At 46.4% G+C, this 22,541-nt stretch overlaps 1 protein-coding gene across 1 annotated transcript; it reads right to left on the reverse strand.

Moving 5' to 3' along the window:
• Window positions 1–315: 315 nt before the first annotated feature.
• On the reverse strand, window positions 316–2,970 carry LOC116747195. Its single transcript, XM_032618984.1, has 4 exons — window positions 2,461–2,970; window positions 1,869–2,364; window positions 1,667–1,746; window positions 316–924 (listed from the first exon to the last, which is right to left on the reverse strand). The coding sequence occupies exons 1-4, from the start codon at window positions 2,968–2,970 to the stop codon at window positions 799–801; spliced, it is 1,212 nt and encodes a 403-aa protein (XP_032474875.1). The 3' UTR covers window positions 316–798.
• Window positions 2,971–22,541: the final 19,571 nt, after the last annotated feature.

Raw genomic sequence — 22,541 nt, forward strand, 5'->3', positions numbered from 1 at the left:
AAAATAGATCTCTAAAAATTTATGCCAACTTGGATAGAGCCCCGACTCTAGTCTTTAATTCCTATTAATAAACTTTCATTGATCTTCCAAAAAATGCTTTTTGGACCTCTTTCTATTTTCATCTTGTGTCGTCTCTCAGGAAAGCTGCCTAGAAGTTAACTCCCACCTGTGTAGGATGACCTTTTCTCCAAGTGTTGCCCTGAGCCTAATAATGGTCCAGGATTGGGGGAACAAACCCAGTCCCCTGCTGCCCCATCTGCCTTGATGATTTGATAGGTATGGTGTTTTTAAAACAATCAGCAAAATAATTTGCACTGCAGAGTCCTTAGTAGGTCTTTTTTAATTGGACAGTTACTTGTATTAGTGAAAATCAAAAGCAGCATGCAATCATTCAATCTCCAAGCACTGGAGTGTATCCAACTGTTTTCCTATTTGGGGTTCCACTTTAGTCATTGTCTGTATGCACGTGTAAATTTTTACAGAGTTGCAACCACTGCCTTTTTTTGTGGCCCTGTTATTGGCATCTAGTTTCCCAAGTAACATTGACACACATCTGTTCAAATCAATTGACGTTCCCATCATGACTGACTCATTTGGCGGGAAAAACAAGTTTACGTGCCAAATGGAACAAAGAAGCGTGGGTATCAGGGAGCAGCAGGGAGAAAGAAACGGTGGGAGAGAGTTATTTTGACTTACTGATCATAAACCATTTTCCAATACCATTTTTAAAGGATGTATAATATTACACTGAGTGATTGATTATATTTTACCCCATGGTGTGGGACACTTGGGTGGTTTTCAATACCTAGTGAGTTTAGAATGCATATAAATTACAGGATTTGAGAGATGACTGTATTTTCTTGAAACAGGAGTCTTCTGTGTCCAGATCCGGGCCAAGAGTGTTGATGTAGTAGTGTTCCTTTGCTGGGAAAAAACAAAAAAGTCAGTACTGCTAACTGGAAATGCTGGATGCCTTCAAAAAATATCCCTGTGCTTAAAATATTTTTAAATTATGATCAATTCTAGCTTATAAAAGGAACCTATATATCTTGTCCCACAACTTACAGAAATGCGGAATTTTAAATTTAGAGCTTGACTAAACTTTTCCTAGTTTATGGGCCACGCCTGTCTAATAAACTTAATACAATGCCGTGTGCACACAGCTTCCTAACAAATAACATGTGCTGGGAAAAGATGAGGACAATGGAAAGGTGCCTCCTTGAAGGTGGTAACATCGGATCAATTGATCCGTCGACTATAAATGGATTCATCTTACACAAGTCTCCCACACATTATGATGCACATTTAGCAATGCTGAAAAACAATTTGAACGAATACCTTAGAGAGTTGTTACAGAGAATTTATAGTCTGGAACGAATTGCCATCTTCTTAATTGACACGGAAATGTTTGGCTAAAATATTGCTTTATTCACATTTCTCTCCTTGGAGAAAAATCTAGGCAAACTGCAACTTCGACCGTGTGAATAATGGTGAAAGATGACTGCTTTAAGTCAGAAAAAGGGCACCACGCAGTCTGAGGGCCCCGTGGACGCCCTCAATCTCGATACCTCTTGGGGGCCCGGGGCAAAGCGCCACAGCGCATCTGGAAGGCAACGCCCCCAATCAGGGTCGCGGCTCCCGCCCTCCGCCCCTCGCGGTCTCTCACCTGCGTCCCGCTGGAGGCAGCCGGCGGGCGCGGGCGTGGTCCTCCCGGAGGGTGGGCGCTGGCTGCTGCCGGGCTTCCTTCTGGCTCGAGGGGACCCGTCCCGAGGGGGGAGAAAGGGAGAAAAGGGAGCTGGTGAGAGGCAGGGGGTCAGCCTCGAGGTGCCTCCCCGACCCCAAGCACTAAGCCAGGCGGGTGCGGGAACCTGTTCGCCGTTCAGGCCTCGGGATTGCTGGCCTGCGGGGCCCTGGGCCGGCCGGGAGCCAACTCTCGGACTTCCCGGTCAGGGGATCGCGGCCGGGGTGGGGCGGGGCGGCGGCGGCGGCGGCGGCCGCGCGGAGCCGGACTGGCCCCAGGCAGCCGGGTGGCGGCGCCCCGGGAGCCCGAGGGTCCGCGGCGGCCGGAAGGGCCCCGACCCGCCCGCGTCCGCCGTGGCGCAAGGGAGTCTGGGAGAGTGCGCGTGGGGGCGGCGGGAGCCTGAGCCCCGTCTCCGGGCTGCCTGGAACCCCGGGCTCCCCAAAGCCGACCTCCTCCGGGGGCCCCACTGGGAAGCCCAGTTCCGGGCAGCCCGTCCAGACAAGAGGGGTTTTCGTGTGCTTGGTTTCTTTCAGGATGACGGAAAGCGTGGGAAAGATTCCACACCTCCCTCTGTCTTTGCCAATAGTCCTTGACCTGCCCGTGCGCCGGATCAAACCAAAATCCTAAAGTGATTTTTACAGGTGAAGTGCGACGTCAGCCAGAGAGTGAGCCCTCTCTTTTCCAGGTTCGCTGTGAAGCTCCTAGCGTAGACTCGGGGCCCCCAGGAAGAGATGGAGGTGGCTTTCGAGGTCATTAGCAATAGCGTCCAGAGTCCAGGGGGGCAGGAAGAGGCCCTGAGTCGACAGCTCAGGTGCTGCCATTTTCTCAGGAGCTGTCAAGCTAGTGCCCTGCCAGCGGGGCAATCCCTTATGGGAGGCCCCCGGGCGACCAAGGTGGCCTTGGGGCGGCGCCTCCAGGGTAGAATTCTGGGACCAGATTTTGGGAGATAGGGCAAGATAGGGCAAGCAGCAGCTTGAAACGCAGAGCCTCATTCCACAGCCACCCCCTCGGGTCCTCGCGCTCCCTGCAGGCCTCAGATCGGGCAGGTCAGTGCCTCTCCACGCCGCCTGGGATTCACCGGCGGACCAGGCCCCGGGCCTCGCCCGATCTCGACAGAAGCTCCCCCCAACACAGACAGGAAGACGGGTGGAGAGGGTGTCGAGAAGGGGCCAGAAACGTTCACCTTTTCTGGACTCCAACGTCCTTTCCACATGCAGGACGCGAGCCATTTACCAGGAACTGCAGAGCGGCCTGGGGACTGCTTGCAGCGGGTCACCTTCCGGCGTCCCCGCTACTCCTTTTCCAATAACCGCCCCCCCCGCCCCCCGCCATTTAGTTGTTGGGTCTTGAAGGTATTCTTTCTTCGTTTTTTGTCCTGTGGGTGGTATTCTAGTTAATCACTAGGAATTTTTTCCCTATCGTTTAAATTTTACCCGGGCAGGGAAAGGAGTGCTGAAATGCAGTATCTTTTTCACACCTATTTACACATTCAAAGGCGGGCAAAGGTTGGACGGAGGAAAAACGCGCCTCTCCCGGGTCTCGCTGCTGGGGCGGACACGGCGGGCGCTGGACTAGGACTTACCTAGTGGGTGGGCCCGTGCAGGAGTCCCAGCCTTGCCCGGGCAGCAGAAACAATACTCCAGAGCACCGATCGCCCACTGCAGTACTGTTCCCGCTGCTAGGGCACGGCTGAGTGCGGGGCGCCGCGTCCCTCCTCGGCTCGCATAGCCTGCGCACGGCCCCGACCACCCCCAGCCCCTGGCATGCAGTTGCGCCCTCCCCGGACTCTGGCGGGGCCTCGTGGGTGGGGAAAGGGGGCAGAGGGGAGAGGAAGAGAGACGCAAGCCCCCGCCCACCTACCTGCTCCAGAGCTGGCCTGGGGAGCAGGCGCCCCGCGGGAGCGCACGTCCAGCAGAACCCCACCTTCCTACTTCCTCGCGAGGGGGTATAGCAGCGCCTCACGTTTTGAACCGTTTAAAGCACTTCAAAACATGAATTGCTGCTGCATCCCCTCGGAGTCAACGAAGGGGGATCGCTCTGGGGTACCTGCAGATGGAGAAAGACAAGGTGACTGGAAGGAAGCCTGGTCCCGCCCCGTCCAATGGCGAGGAATAAAGCAAAATGTCAGTCCAAATCGACGTACTTTTTAGAACTTCGCCGTTTGATTTCCAGGATCGGCAGGTGTAGTGAAAAATGTGACTCTCAATTTTTTTCCCCCCAGAGGATGAATCTTGGAAAAGTGTAGCGGTGAAAAGTCAAGGGCTGAGAGAGAGGAATTAGGGTGGGAAAGAATCTTACCTCTGAAGGTAAGAATAGTAAGAAAATAAATTGAGGCAGTTTGGCAACATCTGGATCACTCTTACCAGCTTCAAAGTCTTAGTGAAACTTCTGCCTGATGTATATTATGACTAAGTCTCACTCAATGTCCCCACTAAAAAAAATAACTTTTCATTTATTGACTTAAAGAAGATCACCAAAATGTCTCTGGCAGCTTCAGCTAATTTTAACATATATGATAGCTGGGAAATATAGATCCATCCACAGAAGCATCAGACGTCCTCTTTAACTCGCCAGTGTTTCATTATTACAGCAAACACCCTGCTTTGAGTTCTTTTTAAAGGTATTAAAGAATGAGAGATAACTGTCCCGAGATGAAATATCTGGATGTTTACACATGAAACTGATTACTCAAACGTATTTATAAATATTTTATACCTTTCAACGTCACCTATCAAAACATAAATCAAAAAGTTTCAATACTTGACCTCAAATCACTCCTTCTTGTCTCAAGCAGTTCCACAGAAACTCTTTCACGTCCTGAAATGGCCGGCACTGTGCATACTCCTTAATGATTAACTCATTAGATACCACTTTTTCCTTTTTAAAATGGACACACATTAGTAATAAGTTACATGCATCCTCCCCCATACTGTTTAAAGGAAACAGTCAATTAAGCATAGAAGAAACTACTACCCTGTAACCCTCAATCACAAACCTAAAAGTTAAAACAACAAAACCGGTACAAAACTCTAATGGTTTTGAAAGTTAAAATACGTTTCAATACAAGTATTAGACACTCAAAGTATCCACGTCTGCTAAGTGTTTGGTTCATTTAAAAGTTACATCGGTTTTTCAAAACCAGTATAATGGATGCTGTGTCCTGTTTATTAGTTAATAAAATGTGCAGAGTATTCAATGAGACTAAGTACAAAATTCATAACACCAGACTGAGATCCAGTGTTACCAAATGCACTACTTGTGTCACTGTAAACTAATTTATTAATAATAACCCCGCTCCCTAAATTGGCACATACATTTAAGTGTCTCTAAATTTCATCTTGTTTTGGCTACGCTATTCACAAACAACTTTGACTTTTGGTATTAATGGAGATAAACGTCCTTGGTTGCCCTTAAAAAGAAAAAAACAAAAACAAAAAATGTTTAGCAAACGTACAGTTATACTTTAAAACTCCACAACCTTCTCCCAACTAAATATTTATGTTCCACACAAATATGTGAACCATCACATCAGATGTTAAAGTCATCACTAATTTAACATTTCCTTATTGACTACTTAGAAAAACAAAAGTTCATTCGAAATAGCAACGGTGTCAAAGGCGAAGGTCCCTTCCAGCTTGCTCTGCAAACTCACTGGAATCGAATTCACTTGTACTTTTCACTTAACCCCTTTTTTTTCTCTCCCAGTGACAGTACAACGATTTACATTCCTAAAAAGCCACCTTGCTCTCCTAGTTTATGGATTTCCCCTTAGATTGAAATTTACTTACGAAAAGAGATTACAAAGAGGCGTCTTGTCACTCCAGAAGAGAGTCAGTCGCTGATACAATAGACAAAGAATCGATACTTTTGAGTTGCCCATAGCCCCACACCCCTCCTTCCGAACTGAACTGTTTGGCCAGACCATTTAAGAGCCAAAGAATACGCCTCTTCCTCTGTTCATATTTTACAACGTTTTGTCTTAATTTTGTAGATGCCTTCTCCCCCCCACCACAGACACGATGTACCTTCCCTCGGCGCATTCGTGCCAACTTTCCCAATGTCAAGTTTCCTACAGGGAAAACTAAATAACCTTGAAAGTTTTAATAGGGAAAAGACAATGCAAAATTAATCACACATTTATTTCCAAGACATATTTTACTGCTTGCAAATTAAGAGCCACAAAAAGTCCATTTACAGTCTGTCAAAACCAGTCGATCCCGACCCTGGCGAGGCTGACAGGCGGTCACTGCCCCTTACTCGATTTTCTCTTCCCGCCCCTCCATGTTAGCTTTTTTCAGCCCGTTTCCTAAGAATTCTCCCGGCCGCACTCATGTGTCTGTTCGCCCACACCCCGACCCCCAAACGTGCTTCACAACCCCAAAGCGACACAGAACTTTTTCAGCATTGTCACCAGATTCTTTTTCAGTCTGCCGTAACCAACGTTATTATAGGGAGAAACGCCAGCCAACAAGTCCCTTTTTAAAAAAATCGCATGTCACCTCTCGATCCACTCGAAAATGGCGCCGAAATCGAAGAACTTCTTAAATTTCATTGTCAGCTTTTTGCAAAGGTTTCTGGGATTTCCCTGCGAAGCTGCTTCGCCGCGTCTGAGAGCTAGCGAACGAGCAAGCAAGCAAAAGAGAGAGGGAGGAATGTGCGGGTGCGGAGGGGTGAAACAGACAGCGAGAGAGCGGGGCCCGGGCGGGGAGCAGAGCAGGGGCTTGGGGGACGGCGAGGGCGCGGGGCGTGAGGGGCCGGGCACCGAGCCACAGGGACCGAAAGCCGGGCGCGGAGAGCCGGGAGCCGGGAGCCGGGGGTCGGGGTGGCGGCGCGGAGGGCGCGCTCCCGCGCTGGCTGCAGCCGAAGCTCGGGGAGCGGCGTGGCGGAGGCGGAGCGGAGCGGAGCGCGGGGCCGGAGCCGTGCGCACCCGGGGAGGCGAGCTGGGCGGCCGGCGGAGAGCCTCCTGCAGCTGCTCTAGAAAAAGCCGGCTCTGGGGGCGTGGCCACGTGGTGCCCACGCCCCTCCTTCCCCGCGCCGCTCCCGGCCCGGGGGCGGAAAGGGGGAGGGAAAGGGGGAGTGGGGGAGCGGGGGAGTGGGGGAACGGGAGAGAGGTGGGGGATGAGGGGGTGCAGGCGCTCGACGCCACGACCTTGGCCCGCAGGCGGGAAGGGCCGAAAAGGGCACAGGGCGCCCAGTATAGCCGGTACAGAGCTGAAGAGCGGGGGTTCAGGGAGAAAAAAAGAGAAAATGGGAAATGGCAAAGCCACGGGCACAGGGTAGCGCAGAGCGCACCCAGACGCGTAGGACGGACGCCACCCCGCGCCCACCGGTTCCCCCGCAGTGTCCTCTGAGCTGCCCGGAGGGAGCAAGGTGGCTGCGCAAAGCCTCCGGCGCGGTGCTTGCTGGGGGTGCCTGACTTGGTTGGGGGAGGAAAAGCGGGGCCTCGGACCGCAGGAGCTTAGCGCTCTTCCCACGCGTTTGAGGCCAGCCTCGTCGGGACTCCCCTGCCCTCTCCACCCTGCCAAGACCTCAGGGAGAGAGGCCCCGGGGCAGGCCCCGTACGTGCAGGCCGTCCGCTGGGGGGACAGAGCCCGGAGGGAGGGAACAACTGTCTGCACACGTCCCAGTCCAAGAAGGGAAACTGATTGTAAGACTGACCGGGGCAACAGGAGGGAAACGAGCCCTTACTGGGAATGCTACAGGCTGTTAGGGACGGAGAGTCAGTTTTCTTAGGTGTGAGAATGGTATTGAAGGTAAGTAGGAGGATGCCCTTATTCTCAGAAGATGCAGGCTGGAGTGGCGAGGTGAAATGTCACCAAGGCTGCAGTTTTCAAACGATACAGCTAACACAGGCACACATTGTGCCAGAGAGAGGAAGCAAGTGTTGCAGTGTTGCAGTGTGTTGTTACATCCAGGTGGGGGGTAAACGGACGTTCGTTGTGCTGTTCTTTCAACTTTCCTATTTGCAAAATTTCATAATAAAAATTTTGTGAGAACCCCCCCCCCTTTTAAAAACAGCGCCTGAAAGCTGTCTAAGAAAATGAGCGCGACTTCCTTCTCTCTCCCTGTCCCGGATGGGACAAATCTGCGAGCACGCAGGGCTCAGACCGAGCGGGTTCTGGACGGGAAGGGCAATGGGTAGCGCTGGCCGGCAGCGGCCAGCGCCCCGGGCACGGGACGCAGGCCCGAAGAGGCCCCGGGGGTCTCGGGGCAGGTGGGCTGCCAGGCGCACAGCGAAGCGGAGGAGCTGCGGAGCGCGCCGGCCGGGCCAGGGGGCTCCGCGGGCGGCTCTCAGCCACCCCGGGTCCGACTCCGACTAGCTCCGCTCAGCGCTGCAGGGCCGCCCGCGCCGCTGACGGGTGAGGAAACCAACGGGCCGCGGGAAGCGGAGCCGCGCGCCTGGCGTTGCCGCCGCCGCCCGGGTTCCCCGCGCTCCCCGAGGGAGGCTGTCGCGGCCTGTCCCCTGCGCCCTGCGCGCGGGGTGGTGGGGAATCGCGCGCGGCACTGGAAAAAAAAAATCAGGTGCCGGAAGAAAATAGCAACACACACACGAAATCAGTATAAAGAAAACCATGGACTCCGCCGTGCTCGGCGCTCGAGTTTCTTGAGCTACTTAACTCTCGCATGCATTTCACTGTGATGTTTCTGGAGCGCTGATGGAAACTTAATTTCTTTGCAAGGGCGATCTCGCAGACCCAAGGCACTGCAAGTGCTGCGCGGCCTGTCGCTGGCCTCTGCGGCTGTTTTCTCTTTCTTTCTTTCTTTTCTTTCTTTCCTTCCCTCTTTCTTTCTTCCTTTCTTTTTTCTTCTTTCTTTTTTTTTTTTTAGAGGTGGGGGGAGGGAGAGTAGAGTCTTCCAGGGGCTGCAACACTGTTTTGAAAAATTAACCAAAAAGATTTTACAGACCAAGATTTGATTTTCAGGAAAGGTTTTAAGGCTGCAGTGACTTGTACGGCTTCCGTGGGCGGTAAAAAGTTACTTCTAAATGATAATTTCCCTCTGAAAGTCTTCAAAACGCTTCGTGGACAGGGCTGAAAGTTTGTCAGGCTGTCAGACGTGACTGAACAAGCTTCTAAATCCTCAGATAGATCATTTATAAAGCTCCAGTGTCCTTGGGGTGAAAGACTTTTCTGGGCTTTTAAAGCTCGGCTTCGTGGGTAAATTTGCTTGGGTTGATGTAGCTGCGCGCAAGCGTGCATTTCCCTCCCTGGATTAGCTGAAGGGCAGAAGATTCCAGTACTATAAGATAAAAGTCGAGTCTGTGGCACGTCCTCTAAAGAAAAAAAATGCAACAGCTTCCTTTATTAAACTCTTTTTGCTACATCAGCGAATTAGAGAGCCAGTTGAATATTGATGAATGCTTTGAGGGTGAGTAATATGGCTACAGGCCCCAGAAAGTGAGGGCGGGCAGGCTAAGTATTTACTCAAGTGAACAGTCTTCAAATATTTTTCAAATATGATGTCTCAAGGATTTCCTTAGGTTTTCTTAGGACTTCTGAAGCAAACCCTGATTCTGCAAATGGCTTCTCCTTTTAGTAGGCCCTTCCCAACCTGACAAAACAGCAATTGCCCTAAGAAGAGCTTAGAAACTCAGCCTGGCATTAGAACCGGGCCACAGCCCACCAGCCCTGGTGCCAGGGAGTTAACGTCTCCCTGGGCAACCGGGGAACCCCAAATGAAGTGGACACCATTCACTGTTTTTGTCATTTCTGAAGTTCTGTTTCAAAGCGTGTATTTTCAGGAAAATAGCACATATTTTTTTCCTCCATGGAACATTCAGAAATTACCTTGATAAGAAATATAGTCAGCCGTGGGAGGAGAGTGTAGCAAAAGCTTTGAAGGCTCTGAAGGCGCAGCTGAGAAAAATACATTAGCCCTAGACTGGAGATATTCCGCAAGGAAGTTACCCATAACGAGGTACTGTATTTGGAATAATTTTTGGAAAGTGTTTTCTGAAAAGCAATTTCGAATAAATCTTTGGAACTAGATACTAGGAAAAGGAGTTGAATTGAAAATTCTTTTTTATATTGTAAACAAAATTTCTAGAACTCAGCATTTTCATTTTAACTAGAAACGTCTTTTATGATTATGTTTTTCACAAAGGCCTAGAGTTAGGGAAACAAGACTTTCCTTACGTTGTAAATATCCAGAGGTCTTCAGAGAGATAAAATCAGGATAGAGTTACAGATTTAACAGAAAGAAAACAACTGGAATTGTGTTATGCAGCTTCTACTGTGTTATTTGTAAAAGATTTTTTTTTTCAGGGTTCAAGCAAAGGCTAGTAGTGAGCAGTAATAATAGACTAATACTTGCCCTACTGTCCGATTAAACAAAAAAGATAGTGCCCTTTGGTAATTTTTATTTAATTTATGAAATTAGTTATGATAAAAATAGTTCTTTGCAAAACTTAGAACTTTGGGAAAAAATGTCAAATCTTAACTTCTCCCACCCCCATGATCTCACCAGGAAAAAGTAGAATGAATTAGTAAATTTTTCCTTTCTGCCAAAGAGGAGCTTAGCAAGTCCTTGATGGCTGTTGCTTTTGATTTCCAAGTCTCTTTTCAAAGACACAAAATCACTGCCTTCAATGCTGTTGGGATTTCTTCTTTAAACACGGCATGTTTTTCTTGTTGGGTGTGCACTATTATTGTCTTAATTGTTCCTGGATTTTTGCCCATGAAATCAAAGAATCTCTCAGATGACAGAAATGATTGGATCGTTGCACATAGGAAGGCCACAGTGAAGGGGCATAGGGTGACTTCAGTCTCTACACCGTGCTGGCCCTACACGGTTCCCATCCTATAAGTGAGCATGACTGTCCTTTGCACCAGTGCGAACTGAGAGCACAGTGTAATGACAGGGGCATGGAGACGGAAAGCCCATCTCCTGTGTATGAGATTTGGTCACTTGCTTTCACCATAACCATTATGATCATCAATTTCTAACCTTACACTTCTAGCACTTTCCTTGAGCCTTATTACCTAATTATACAAAAGAAAGAAGAAATAAAAACAAAAACCCAGTATAGAATAATGTCAACACATCAAATGTAATTGTATTCAGGGAGGCTGAAGTGCATTTGGACAGTTGGTCGCTCCTTTTATATCAAAAAATTAAAAAAAAAAGCCCCAAAGTGGCCAGCACCAAGGAGGTGCTGTAAAAAGCACAGAACTCTGCCAGCTCCGAATGACATCACTTTTAGGATCTTGCTATGCAAAGGGAAAACGCTCCTGGGGGCAAATAATATCTTGCTGGGTAGAGACAGGAGGAGGGAACAGGAAACTGAAGGTTGCTAAGGGGTGCTATCTTTGTTTAAAACCAAGATGTGTTTTCCAAGCCATGAAGTGCTTTGTTGAAAAAGGAAAGGAGGGAAAGTCAATATGTATAATTGAAGCGTTAACATTAAAGCTGTTAATACCAAAATATCCATAACTCACTTGCTGCTCTCCTTCTTGTCTCCATAACATAACTGTTTGCATTTAAAAAAAAGAAAACTTAATAGGTAGAGTTTCTAGGGCTTGTAGAAGATGTCGTTTCTTTTACCTCCTGTCTCTTAAAATAATTTTTGAGTTTGAAATCAGGTGGGATTCTGCAGTAGTTAATGACCAGGGTGACCCCCATCCATTGGCAGGAAATGGAGCTGGAGATCTGGACCCAGTTTTCCATTTTAGCATTTGCCCTAAACCCAGGGCTCAGCAGCTTCCTTAGCTCAGTGTCCCCAAGGAGTGCCTAGGCCTCAGGCAAGGAAACAGGAGGGAGACAGAGAGGGTGGGCGAGGACAAAAGAGAGAAAGAAAGAAGGTGAAAGAAGAAAAAGAAAACCAAGTCCTTCCCCCCATTCCTACTATCCATCTTCTATTTCAAACTCTTAATTTGCCACCACTAGGTCACCAAGGTAACCTTCTCAGGCTCCCCGCTCATCTCCCAGCTGAGTTTGGCCCCTCTTGCTGTGGTCCCCTAAGTTCTGCTCTAAAAACACAGTTCTTATCATATCACACGATGAAAAGTGTAACCCTCTCCAACCCGGCTCCGATCCGCTTCTCCAGCCACACCTTCTTCTTCATGTCTCCACGCGTGAGATGTTTGTTCTTCTCGTTCCCTCACCCCTCAAGGCCCAGCCCAAATGCCGTCTCCTCCCTGAAGCCTTCTGAGATGACCTCAGGTTGGAGTTAACTGCCTCTGGCCTGTCCTGCCACAGCACATTAATAAAGCTGGTCATTCTGAGTCTCTTCCTAGCAGAAAGTAAGCTCCTAGAGGGTAGGGACATGCCCGTCTATGGATATCTTCTCAGTGCTTCGCACAATTACTTGTAACAGTGGGCGTCCGATACATATTTGTCAAATAAATGCATACCTGAGAAGGGAAAGGAGGAAATGGAGGGAGCTAGGAGAACGTCAAGTTGTGTTGGTGGTGAAGCTTATGGCCAATATCCTGGTCAGTTGGCTTAGGTGCCCTTTGGTGCCCTTGGTGCCCAGGGTTGTCTAACCCAAAGCCAACATGGTGGCTTAACAAGTTGGTCTGGGATTGACATTTGAAACGCATCCCCTTTAATAGTATGGAATTAATTTACCTTTTTTTTTTTTTTTTTTTTTTTTTGCGGTACGCGGGCCTCTCACTGTTGTGGCCTCTCCCGTTGCGGAGCACAGGCTCCGGACGCGCAGGCTCAGCGGCCATGGCTCACGGGCCCAGCTGCTCCGCGGCACGTGGGATCCTCCCGGACCGGGGCACGAACCCACGTCCCCTGCATCGGCAGGCGGACTCTCAACCACTGCGCCACCAGGGAAGCCCTAATTTACTTTTAAGTTAGCTACTCAGTACTAGAAACCCTCTTCTGCAAAACTACCACCATCATTTTATACTTTTAAGTTTCAAGCTGGTCCTTGAAGGGAAGGTGAAATTTGGATGGAATGGGGGAAGCAGTGTGTTCAGAGACCTGGAGATAGAGAAGAGTTAAAAAGAGATAGACTCAGCTAGACAGAGGCTATCTATTGGGGAATTAGTTGGAGATTGAGCTGGACAAATAAGGTCCATCCACTCTAGGACAAACAGTTATGGGGGGCATGGAAGTAGGCAGAGGAGTCTTGATTTTAGTTATAGGACCGTGAGGAAGTAATGAAAACAGTGTTTGCAACAGATTCACTTGGCTTACCTGGTAACTCTGCAAACTAAAGCTATGATAAACCTACAGTGATCTGAACCATTGGAATATCCTATTCTTCATGTACACAGGAGTGAGTTTTCTTACTAGGGAAGAGAACGGATGGAAAAATACTGCTTCATATATGCCCACTGTGTATCAGGCAATGTGCTAGACTTTTTTTCCCCAGCAGCTTTTCTCTTTCTCCGTCTCCCCACCAGTCTCTCCCCCTTTCCTCCCTCTCTCACACACCTACACAGGCCGCCACCAGAAAAACCCCCTGGCTCAGACTTGACTGGCCTTTAAGGATAATCAATTTCCTGTGACATTACTCATAACAAATATGTTTTTAAATACCAGTAAATATCAGGCAAAAAGTTCATGGAAAGAATCCAGAAATTTAACATCACGTGCTGATTTGATGGAACAGAGGAATGGAAATACACATCTTCTGGACTGAGAGTAACCGTTTTGAGGGGGTGGCAGAGCTTCAAACTGGAGAATGTTATTTTTCATGGGCAGTTTAAAAAAATTGTTATTAAATATTTTCAAGAAGTTAAAACGACATTGAAAGCAACTTGGGCAACTTAAATATTCGCTGTAGTTGCTGTAACCCAAATATCCCAACATATTTAGAGCTTAGGTGCCTCTGATTATAGTCAGAAGAGTGTGATTTTTCTATATACCTTAGTGGAGCAGAAATTAAGCAGATGAAATATGAAATGAACACGAGAATTAATTTGTAGTTTGGATCATAAAAGCCAGATTTTTGAAGAGATTATTTTATTTTGATTGCAAACTATAAATTATTACAGGGAGTTGGTGTAGAATGACATTGAGGCTTACTTTTGGGTCAATATGTTCCAACTTGACCTACCCTTGGTAGTGGGGAGGACCGGGGTTTCTCTAACCCCAAAGAAACCAGTCTCACTATGGCTTTAGGACTTGTCTCTCCTCTCCTCACACTGGCGTTCTTTCAGTAAGTTGTCACGTAAATGCACTTTAGAAAACAGAATAAATATTCTATGTGCATCACTTGGAAAATAAACTTTTAAAGATGTGTGTGTATTTAAGTTGTAGACTTACAACTCAAAAGAATTCTTGATAGAAAGAAATAGGTTTTTGGCTAAAAGTCAAAAATTTTGAAGTAACTTTAAAAGGTGAATAATCTACATTAGCATGGTGTTTATATAATAGGGTGAGTGTGACAAAGTTAAAATAACATTGAAAATAACTTGAGTCATTTAAATATTCCTCCTGGTAACTGTAGAATATAAGTGCCTTCAAAGGGGGGAATGGTAAGTTTCTAGACAGCTGGCAGGGATTTTTTTTTTATGTTCATTTACATTTGAAAACTGGTATTAGCATTCATTTCTCTGACCCAGAGCAATTCCCCCTCACCTGTCAGAGAACATCTACACATGAACGCTGACAGAGCCAGGCAGGGAAGGGCATGTCTGTCATTTCACTTCCAGAAACCTGTTTATGAAGCCTCCTGCAATCCCCTACCTGCTCGGACCCTGTTAGCCCCCTCAGCTCCTGCTGTTTAATAATTCTGGGAGCTACTTTGATTTCATGTATTACCCTTCAGGTAAGTTACAGGGACTTCACCAATGGCCAAGCCAGATGGTTGTGGATTAGATAAATACAAAGCAAAACAAACGGAAGTAGTGAGTGATGGGAAGCATTGTGTTAATATTAATATATATAAATCAATGAGAAAAGACCCTGCCCCTCGATTTTGAAGCTGGATAATAATGCCATATATATTATTTATATATATATATAAATGTATATGCATATACACACATATGACACAGATTCCGTCCCCCCCCCACCCTTACTCTGAGTTACATTAGGAGATGGCTGGTCCGATCTGAATTACAGTCCATTAGAGGATAGTTGAAAGAGTTTATATGATCACTAATACAGGTAACATTAGAACCTCTACCCAGTATCATCTTTTATATTATTTGATTTACCTTTTACACTTTCTCCCCTTGGCTTTAAATGTCTTCAGCAATGTCCTCCTAGAAAAAATAAATAGAAGCTTCCTCTGGAATACTTTTCACCGGTCAATCAGTCAGTCCTGTAACTTGCAGCTGGTAGGACTTATTTTCCCCAGAGAAGGAAAATAGAACAGACAGAGACAAGGGTATGGCAGTGACATATCATTTATTTTTCCACCCAGTCTGTGTCCTGCCACTGATTGTATTTACACAGATAAATTGAAGAATGTCGCATTTGTGGAGTTTGCCAGTATGATCAGATGGAAGGTCATCTCTAGGATTGTCTCCAGTGATCCTGCCTCCTGGAGCTCCCACCCTTGTGTAATCCCCTCTCCTCGTGTGGGAGCTCTACCTCCAGACTCTCTTCTCTAACAAATAGAACATAGCAGAAGTGGTGAGATGTCATTTCTGAGTTTGGGATACAAAAGGCCTGTGGCTTCTAACTTGGACTCTGCCCCTCCCCTCCTTCCCTTCCCCCTGCCCTCTTCCTATCTTCATCGTCATCACCATCTTCCTTACCATGAGGACACTCCGGCAGCCTATGGAGAGGCCCACAGAGAGGAAGTGAGGCCTCCTGCCAACAGCCCCTTGAGTGAGCCTAGAAGCGGGGTCTCCAACCCCAGTTGGGTCTTGAGACGACAACTTGACGACACCTCCTCAGAGACCCCGAGCCAGAGGGATCCCCGCAGAAACCGTCAGAGAATAACTGGTTGTTGTTTTCGGGTAATTTTGAGGGGGGGGGCCATACGGTGCGACACGCGGGATCTTAATTCCCTGACCAGGGATCAGACCCCCTGCAGTAGAAGCACAGAGTCTTAACCACTGGACCACCAGGGAAGTCCTGTTTGGGGGGTAATTTGTTGTTCAGCAATAGATAGCTAATACAGAAAGTCTTGTAATTGCATAACCAATGTAAGTTTATAAGCTGAAATCTGACCAAATCATTTGTTTTCTTCTGAAAAAGTTGTAGAAAATTGCAAGACTGAAAGCCCTCCCCCTCTGTCTCTCTCTGTCTCTGTCTCTCTCCCTCTCTTTCTTTTTTGGGAATAAACAACTATACTTACAATTTAAACAGGATATCATAGAGATCAATCATAGGGATTAATACTAATTAGATTTAAAGAAAAAAGAGAAAAAGAATTAAAGGATGCTACTGTGTGGGTTAGCCTTCCCTTTATAATAAACACTTGTTCCTTGATAATGTATTTCTTATAAACATGGTGTGTGTGCCTGTGTGTGAGAGAGAGAGAGAACACACTGTGTTTAGTTTAATGGTTGACCAGGCTTTCATTATTGGTGGAGGAATGGAGGGATGGAGGTACTTACAAGTATTTCCAAAATGGCCTATTGGTGAAAACTAGGGATAAAAGACTTTTTGCCCTTGACATTTATATATACTTTACACAATTTTTTTTAAACCTGGTTTGCTGTTTTCAGGGTATAGGAATAAAAATTTTAATGTTACTTTGAGTCTCCTTTTATCAGTGAAAAATCACATTATGGCTCTAATTTTTAAATATTTGACAAGCAGTTATCATAACAAATGGTTTCAGACATTTTTGGCTCTCCCAGAGCTTGAAAGAAAGGTGAAAATGCCTGTTTCTTTTGAGGGCAATAAAGCATTTCTTATTATCACAAATATAATTGACACTATGTGGTAGATTTTTATAAATCACATCACTTTGAAAATGGCATGGGGCTTCCCTGGTGGCGCAGTGGTTGAGAATCTGCCTGCTAATGCAGGGGACACGGGTTCGAGCCCCGGTCTGGGAGGATCCCACATGCCGCGGAGCAACTAGGCCCGTGAGCCACAACTACTGAGCCTGCGCGTCTGGAGCCTGTGCCCCGCAACAAGAGAGGCCACGACAGTGAGAGGCCCGTGCACGGCGATGAAGAGTGGCCCCCGCTTGCCACAACTAGAGAAAGCCCTCGCACAGAAACGAAGACCCAACACAGCCAAAACTAAATAAGTTGTCTAAAAAAAAAATGGCATGAACATTACCACAATAAAGGGGGAAAATACTCTTTCAGAGTGGCATTTCAAAAGGTAAATAAATTAACCAACTCAAAATACAGTTTTCTCTTAAAGCATTTTTATCTTCCCATCTTTTGAGTGGTTCCTATGCTTATGAACTCCCAGGCCCTTTCTCGGTACCAATCAGTCGACTGGCTTGAGCACCTACTGAATACCTTCACCAAGTACTATATAAGAGAAAGGCAACACAAAGGAGCAAACAAGCAAATAGGAGAGGGTCTCCCGTGATCAGGAAGCACACGGTCAAGTGGAGAAGATCAAACATGGAAGTGAAATGGTTGAAGTACACTTTTACTGAGTAATGACATGTCCAAGTCAGGTGCGGATTACTCTTGAATGCTGAAAAAAAATTATGCCTAACTATACTGAGATGTTTACCCAGGCAAAATATGATTCTCGACCACAATATTGCTTTGCATCTTTGTTCTTGCTGTTTCCTTTGCCTAGAATGCCCTTGCCCTTCATCTTCACCTGATGAAATTCTCTCTCTTATTTAAGGTCTAGTTCAAAGGCCCCCAATTCCATGATGCCTAGGCTTACTCCATCTTGACTTATCTGTTGCACTGGAAAATCTAGCCCACCCAGCTCTCCCCCCACTAGAATCCCACGAGTCATATTTCTTCCATCTCTTGATCACTTCCCTTCTGTCTCCTTTGATGTCTCTTCTTTTTTTCGTAACCGTGCCTTGAAGATTGAATGTTAGGGAATTTTGATTCTCTGGTCCTAACTGCCTGGACTCATGTCGTCTTTCCAAGGCTTTATCTCCCAGTAATTGCCTCTTACACCCCTTACTTGAGCTCCAGCTCAATGAAGTTCAATTTCTTAAGCTAATTCCTGGACATATTCACCTGGATGACACTATCAACTCCAGCTCAACATGTCCAACCTGGACTCATCTTCATCCCTATCCTCTAACCTCATTGCAGTCTCCTTACTTAAAGCCAGAACTGACCATGTGTTCTGAGCTTCTAGGGCTCTAAATGGTGACAACTTCTTTGATTCAATCTCTTCTTTTTCACGTATATCCCGTCAGACAGATCAGGACTTAGCTCCAGTCTCATGCCCTCCATGAAGCCTGTCCTCTCTGCTCTAGGGTCTGGAGTCTTTCACACTCCAAATTTGCTTGCACGACTCAGTTTATCTCTTGACCAGGAATGGGGTTTCTATAGACATTTAACAATTGTATAGGCTAAAATGAATGAAGTCTTGTTCTTCACTTGAAATTATTCTCATTTTCATCTCTTCCTACACTTCTACGCCTTCCCCCATCTGCTCTTCTCATCTCTTCTCACCTAGCTTAGAGCACTAACCCCCTAGGTGTCCTCCCATCAACACTGCACTTCCATGCCCTGTGCCAGTACTTACGCTCACAGAGGATGCCCATCTTCCACTTCTCTGCTTAGACAGCTCCTCCGCATCTTCTAAGAGTGAGATCACTGCCCCCCTCTACCAGGAAATCTTCCTGGATCTTCCAACCCAACTGGAAGCTTCTCTTCTCTGGGAGGGAGTGTTGAGTGTAGGGGAGGAAAGTGCATTTTGGAGCTAGTCCAACCTGGGTTTGAATCCCAGTGATGTTACGTATTAACTGTCTGGCCTCAATTTCCCTGAGCCTCAGTTTCCTCGTCTATAAAACAGAGAAAATAATTTCTATCTTGCAGAGCTGTTGTGAGAATTAAATAAAGTCATGTATATAATGTGTATGGCACGTGATAACAGCTATCATTGCCACGTAGGTCTTGAGTCTCCTCTAAGGCTGATACGTTGCACAACCCCAGGGGGGTGTCTCCATGAATACTGCGCCTTGAGGTTGTCAAGTGCACAACTTGCACATGGTAGTCCAGGTCTATTATGTCTAGTATTGATTGTTTGCTAAGTTACTTATACGTGTTTTAGTGTTTAATAATCCATAAGCTTCTGAAGAGAAGATGGGGAAGGGCAGTGCTTGTTCTCTTGTACAGTCTTGTTTACTGCTACTTCTCTAGCCCTATCTCTCACCACTGTCAGCTGCCCCCCATCCCAATTGTATTGGATTAAACTACTTGTGGTTTCTCTGATGGCCGCAGCCCCAGTCCTCAGGTCTCTGAACAGGCCCATTCTCTGGGCTAGAATAGCCTCTAGCTCCCTAGGCTTGTTTACTTGTCTCTTCCTGATTAGACCATGTTAGTCTTGTTCACCATTGCATGCTCAGCGTCTAACATAATGCCTGGAACATAGGATGAGCACAATAAATGTTTGTTGAATGAATACATTGTTTTCAGGGATTATCACCTAGTTTTCCTCAAGAAGGGGCATGAGATTTTTAAATGAACAGCTGTGCTTCTTCAACTATCATGACTGCAATAGACTGGATGTTTGTGCCCCTCCCCCCAATTTCTATGTTGAAATCCTAACCGCCCAATGTGATAGTATTAGGAGGTGTGGCCCTTGGGAGGTGATTAGGTCATGAGGGTGGAGCCCTCATGAATGGGATCAGTGCCCTTATAAAAGAGGCCCCAGAGACCTCTTTTGCTTTCTATCCATCATGTGAGGACACATGTAGTCTGCAACCTGGAAGAGGGCCCTCACCATAACCTGACCATACCGGCTCCTTGATCTCAAATTTCTAGCTCCCAGAATCATGAGAAATAAATGTCTGTTGTTTATAAGCCACCTAGTCTCTGGTACTTTGTTATAGCAGCCCAAACAGACTAAGACAATGACTAAATTACTAATGTCTACTGTAATCCTTTGTGTATATTATCATGTACATTGTGCTAACATTGTCTGCTTCTTAATAAATGTGTGACCTTGGGCAAGTTTCTTAATCAATCCGTGACTCAGTTTCCTTATTTGTAAAATGGATATAGTAAGAGTATTTCTCTCAGGGCTGTAGTGAGGATTCAATGAGATGCTTCTACTATTTGGAATGGCCTCTCTCAGATCAGCCCAGGGCTGGCTCCTTTTTCACATTCAAGAGTCAGTTCAAATGACAAATTCACAGCAGCTTTCCCTGACCACTCTGACTCCTTCTCCAATTTCTCTCATATTGCTTTGTTTTAAGCTCGTCGTGGCATTTGTCGCTGTCTGATTTTCTCTTTGTGTACTTATTTATTTGTTTACTAGCTGTGTGACCTTGATTTCTCTGAGCCTCGGTTTCTATTCACTGCCATATCCTCAGTGGCTAGAATATAGTAGCGCCCAGTGAATATTTGTTGAATGAACTGACTTACATTCCCTTTCCGAGTCTTTGAGAACAGTAATGGATAGCTAGACTTGGGTGAAAATTTTCTGATCACATAAGTCGGGGGACAAAACTCTTTGCAGAGTGCTATCAGTCTATGGCTAAGTATAAGATCTAGCCCCCGGCCTCAGGAGCTTACCATCTAGTTGGTGGGATGTGAGTTGAGTGATTCCTAGAACAACTGGTGGATTATAAATCACTAGTGCAAATTCTGCCTTCCGTGGACAAAAAGTGATACAGAAGAGTGATGGATCAAACTAAGAAATTATGTGGCTAAGTGCTAAGTTGAGTAGTGTAGAGTCTCAGGGATATGGGTAGACGGACGGAGGGATTCAGCTGGGGGACCTTAAAGGAGAGAGAAGTCATCCTAGAGAAGGGACCAGACACTAATGTTGGTAAAGCTCTTAGAAGAGTGTCCGGCCCATAGTAAAAGCTATGTGTGTGTTTATGAAATAAAAACGCCCAACTGATATTTTTATGCCACCAGGACTTCCCTGGCGGTCCAGTGGTTAAGACTCCGAGCTTCCACTGCAGGGGGCGTGGGTTCGATCCTTGGTCGGGGAACTAAGATCCCACATGCCGGGTGGCACGGCCAAAAAAGGGGGAAAAAAAGATACAAAAATAGAAAACAGCTTTGTTCATGGAATTACCATGGGCTGCTCTTTTTGAAAAGCATGCATAAGAAGGCCACAAGAGCACATATTTGTCTGATATTAGTAAATATTATATACCAATTGTAGGAAGAGCATCAGCTGGAGACCCCAAATCTAAGGATCACATGGACGCAATCTGATCATCCAGACGAAGACACCATTTCTCAGAAGTACTAACAAGGGAAGCAAACTGCACGGATAGGCCTCCTGAGCCTCTGCTTGGTGATGTGGGCCCTGGGTCTGCCCTTCCTCGTTGAAGACACGAGGCGGACCATCACAGTTGGGCCTTTGGCTGGACTGTGACAAGGTGAACACCTCATAGCATGTCTCACCATCCTGGGCTGTGATAGCCCCCTCACTGGCTGCTTCCCTGGAGCAGGGCACCGCGAGCCACGGGGAACGTTGGGGGGCAGTGCAGGACACTGGGATCACGTACTTAGACGACGTATGCTCGGGGGCATAGTGCAGCTTGGTGCTGTAGAGAACCATGTCCTGAGAGACTGCCTTGGCCGTGATGCCACATTCCGCGACACGGTAGGTGAACTGGTAGGCGTAGGGCTGAACATGGTTGGCAGGGCAACCCAGTCCCAAGTGTAACTCATGAAAGTGCACATATACGTCATTGTTCAACATGTAGGGGTGTACGGTGACCATGAACCAGTCTATGGAGCACAGTACAGTTATCGGATTTTCTCCGGAACAGGCCGAAAACACAGAGGTGAGGAAGACTAGCTCTCCTATCAAGTTGAAAACTTTCATCCCGGTAGCGGATCAGGTAATGACTCTCAGGAAACAGGAAGCTGTCTGGTGAGGAGTTCTAGAGCACAAAGGAACACAAAAGGAAAATCGTCTTATTTCCTATTGAAAGTTCAAACACGATCATTTTTTAAAAACAAAAGACCATTCCTAAAGCATTAAAAAAAAAGAAGCTAAGAGAGTAGAACTTAAATGTTCTCACTAAAAAGAAAAAAGGTAAACATGTGAAGTGAGGGATGTGTTAATTAACCTGATGGGGGAAATTTTTTCACGGTGTAAACGTATGTCAAATCAGCACGCTGTATACTTTAAATCCCTTCCAATTTTACTTGTCAATTATACCTCAATAAAACTGAAAAAAAAGAATAAAAAGCAAAGGAAAAGATCCCTGTGACAGAGAACTGAATTTTGATGTCATTGTTGGAACTCACGTGTTTCTAGATGACTACAATGGCTTCTTTAAGTGACTTTACCATATCGTTTTGGTATAAAACACAAATCCGTCACATACAGAATGAGAGTCTACGCCGATCTGGAGTAGCATTCCTTTGTGTGCAACCCCAGCCAAAAAGAAAACAAAACAGTTTTCATGCCAAACATTAAATAAGGTGACAGGAGATAACAGTCTAATTCCAGCTGACAGCACTTTCCTCCTGAAGGCCCCAGTGTCCTCCCATAGACCATACTAATGAACTCTTCTCTATTGCCTTCTTCTTTTGGTTAGCAACAGATTTAATTAAATGAAAAGCTACCAAGAAATTGTGGTTTATTCCCAACATCCAGATATTGAAATTTTGCCAAGTGGCTCACTTAAAATGATCAAATGAATGCTTCATAAATGCCAGCAGTAGTCATAATGCCATTATGACCAACAGCCATTATGACCTCGCAAAATAGCAAGATTGCAGAGTGGCAGGCAGAGCAGTATGGAGGAAAAAAGAGTCATGCTAAGAACAAGTGTCTAAAACAGTTTCAGAAGGGGTACACACAA

This window comes from Phocoena sinus, chromosome X (assembly GCF_008692025.1).
Source record: "Phocoena sinus isolate mPhoSin1 chromosome X, mPhoSin1.pri, whole genome shotgun sequence".
In the NCBI taxonomy this organism is placed as follows: Eukaryota; Metazoa; Chordata; class Mammalia; order Artiodactyla; family Phocoenidae; genus Phocoena; species Phocoena sinus.

Bases quoted from the DNA above. Each gene is read 5' to 3' on its own strand.
- LOC116747195 (XM_032618984.1), bottom strand. From the start codon at position 2,970: ATGGCTCGCGTCCTGCATGTGGAAAGGACGTTGGAGTCCAGAAAAGGT. The intron at 2,365-2,460 runs GCCCCGAGTCTA...AAATCACTTTAG, and splicing joins ACCTCCATCTCTTCCTGGGG to GATTTTGGTTTGATCCGGCG. The intron at 925-1,666 runs GTGAGAGACCGC...GTTTTTTCCCAG, and splicing joins CTGCCTCCAGCGGGACGCAG to CAAAGGAACACTACTACATC.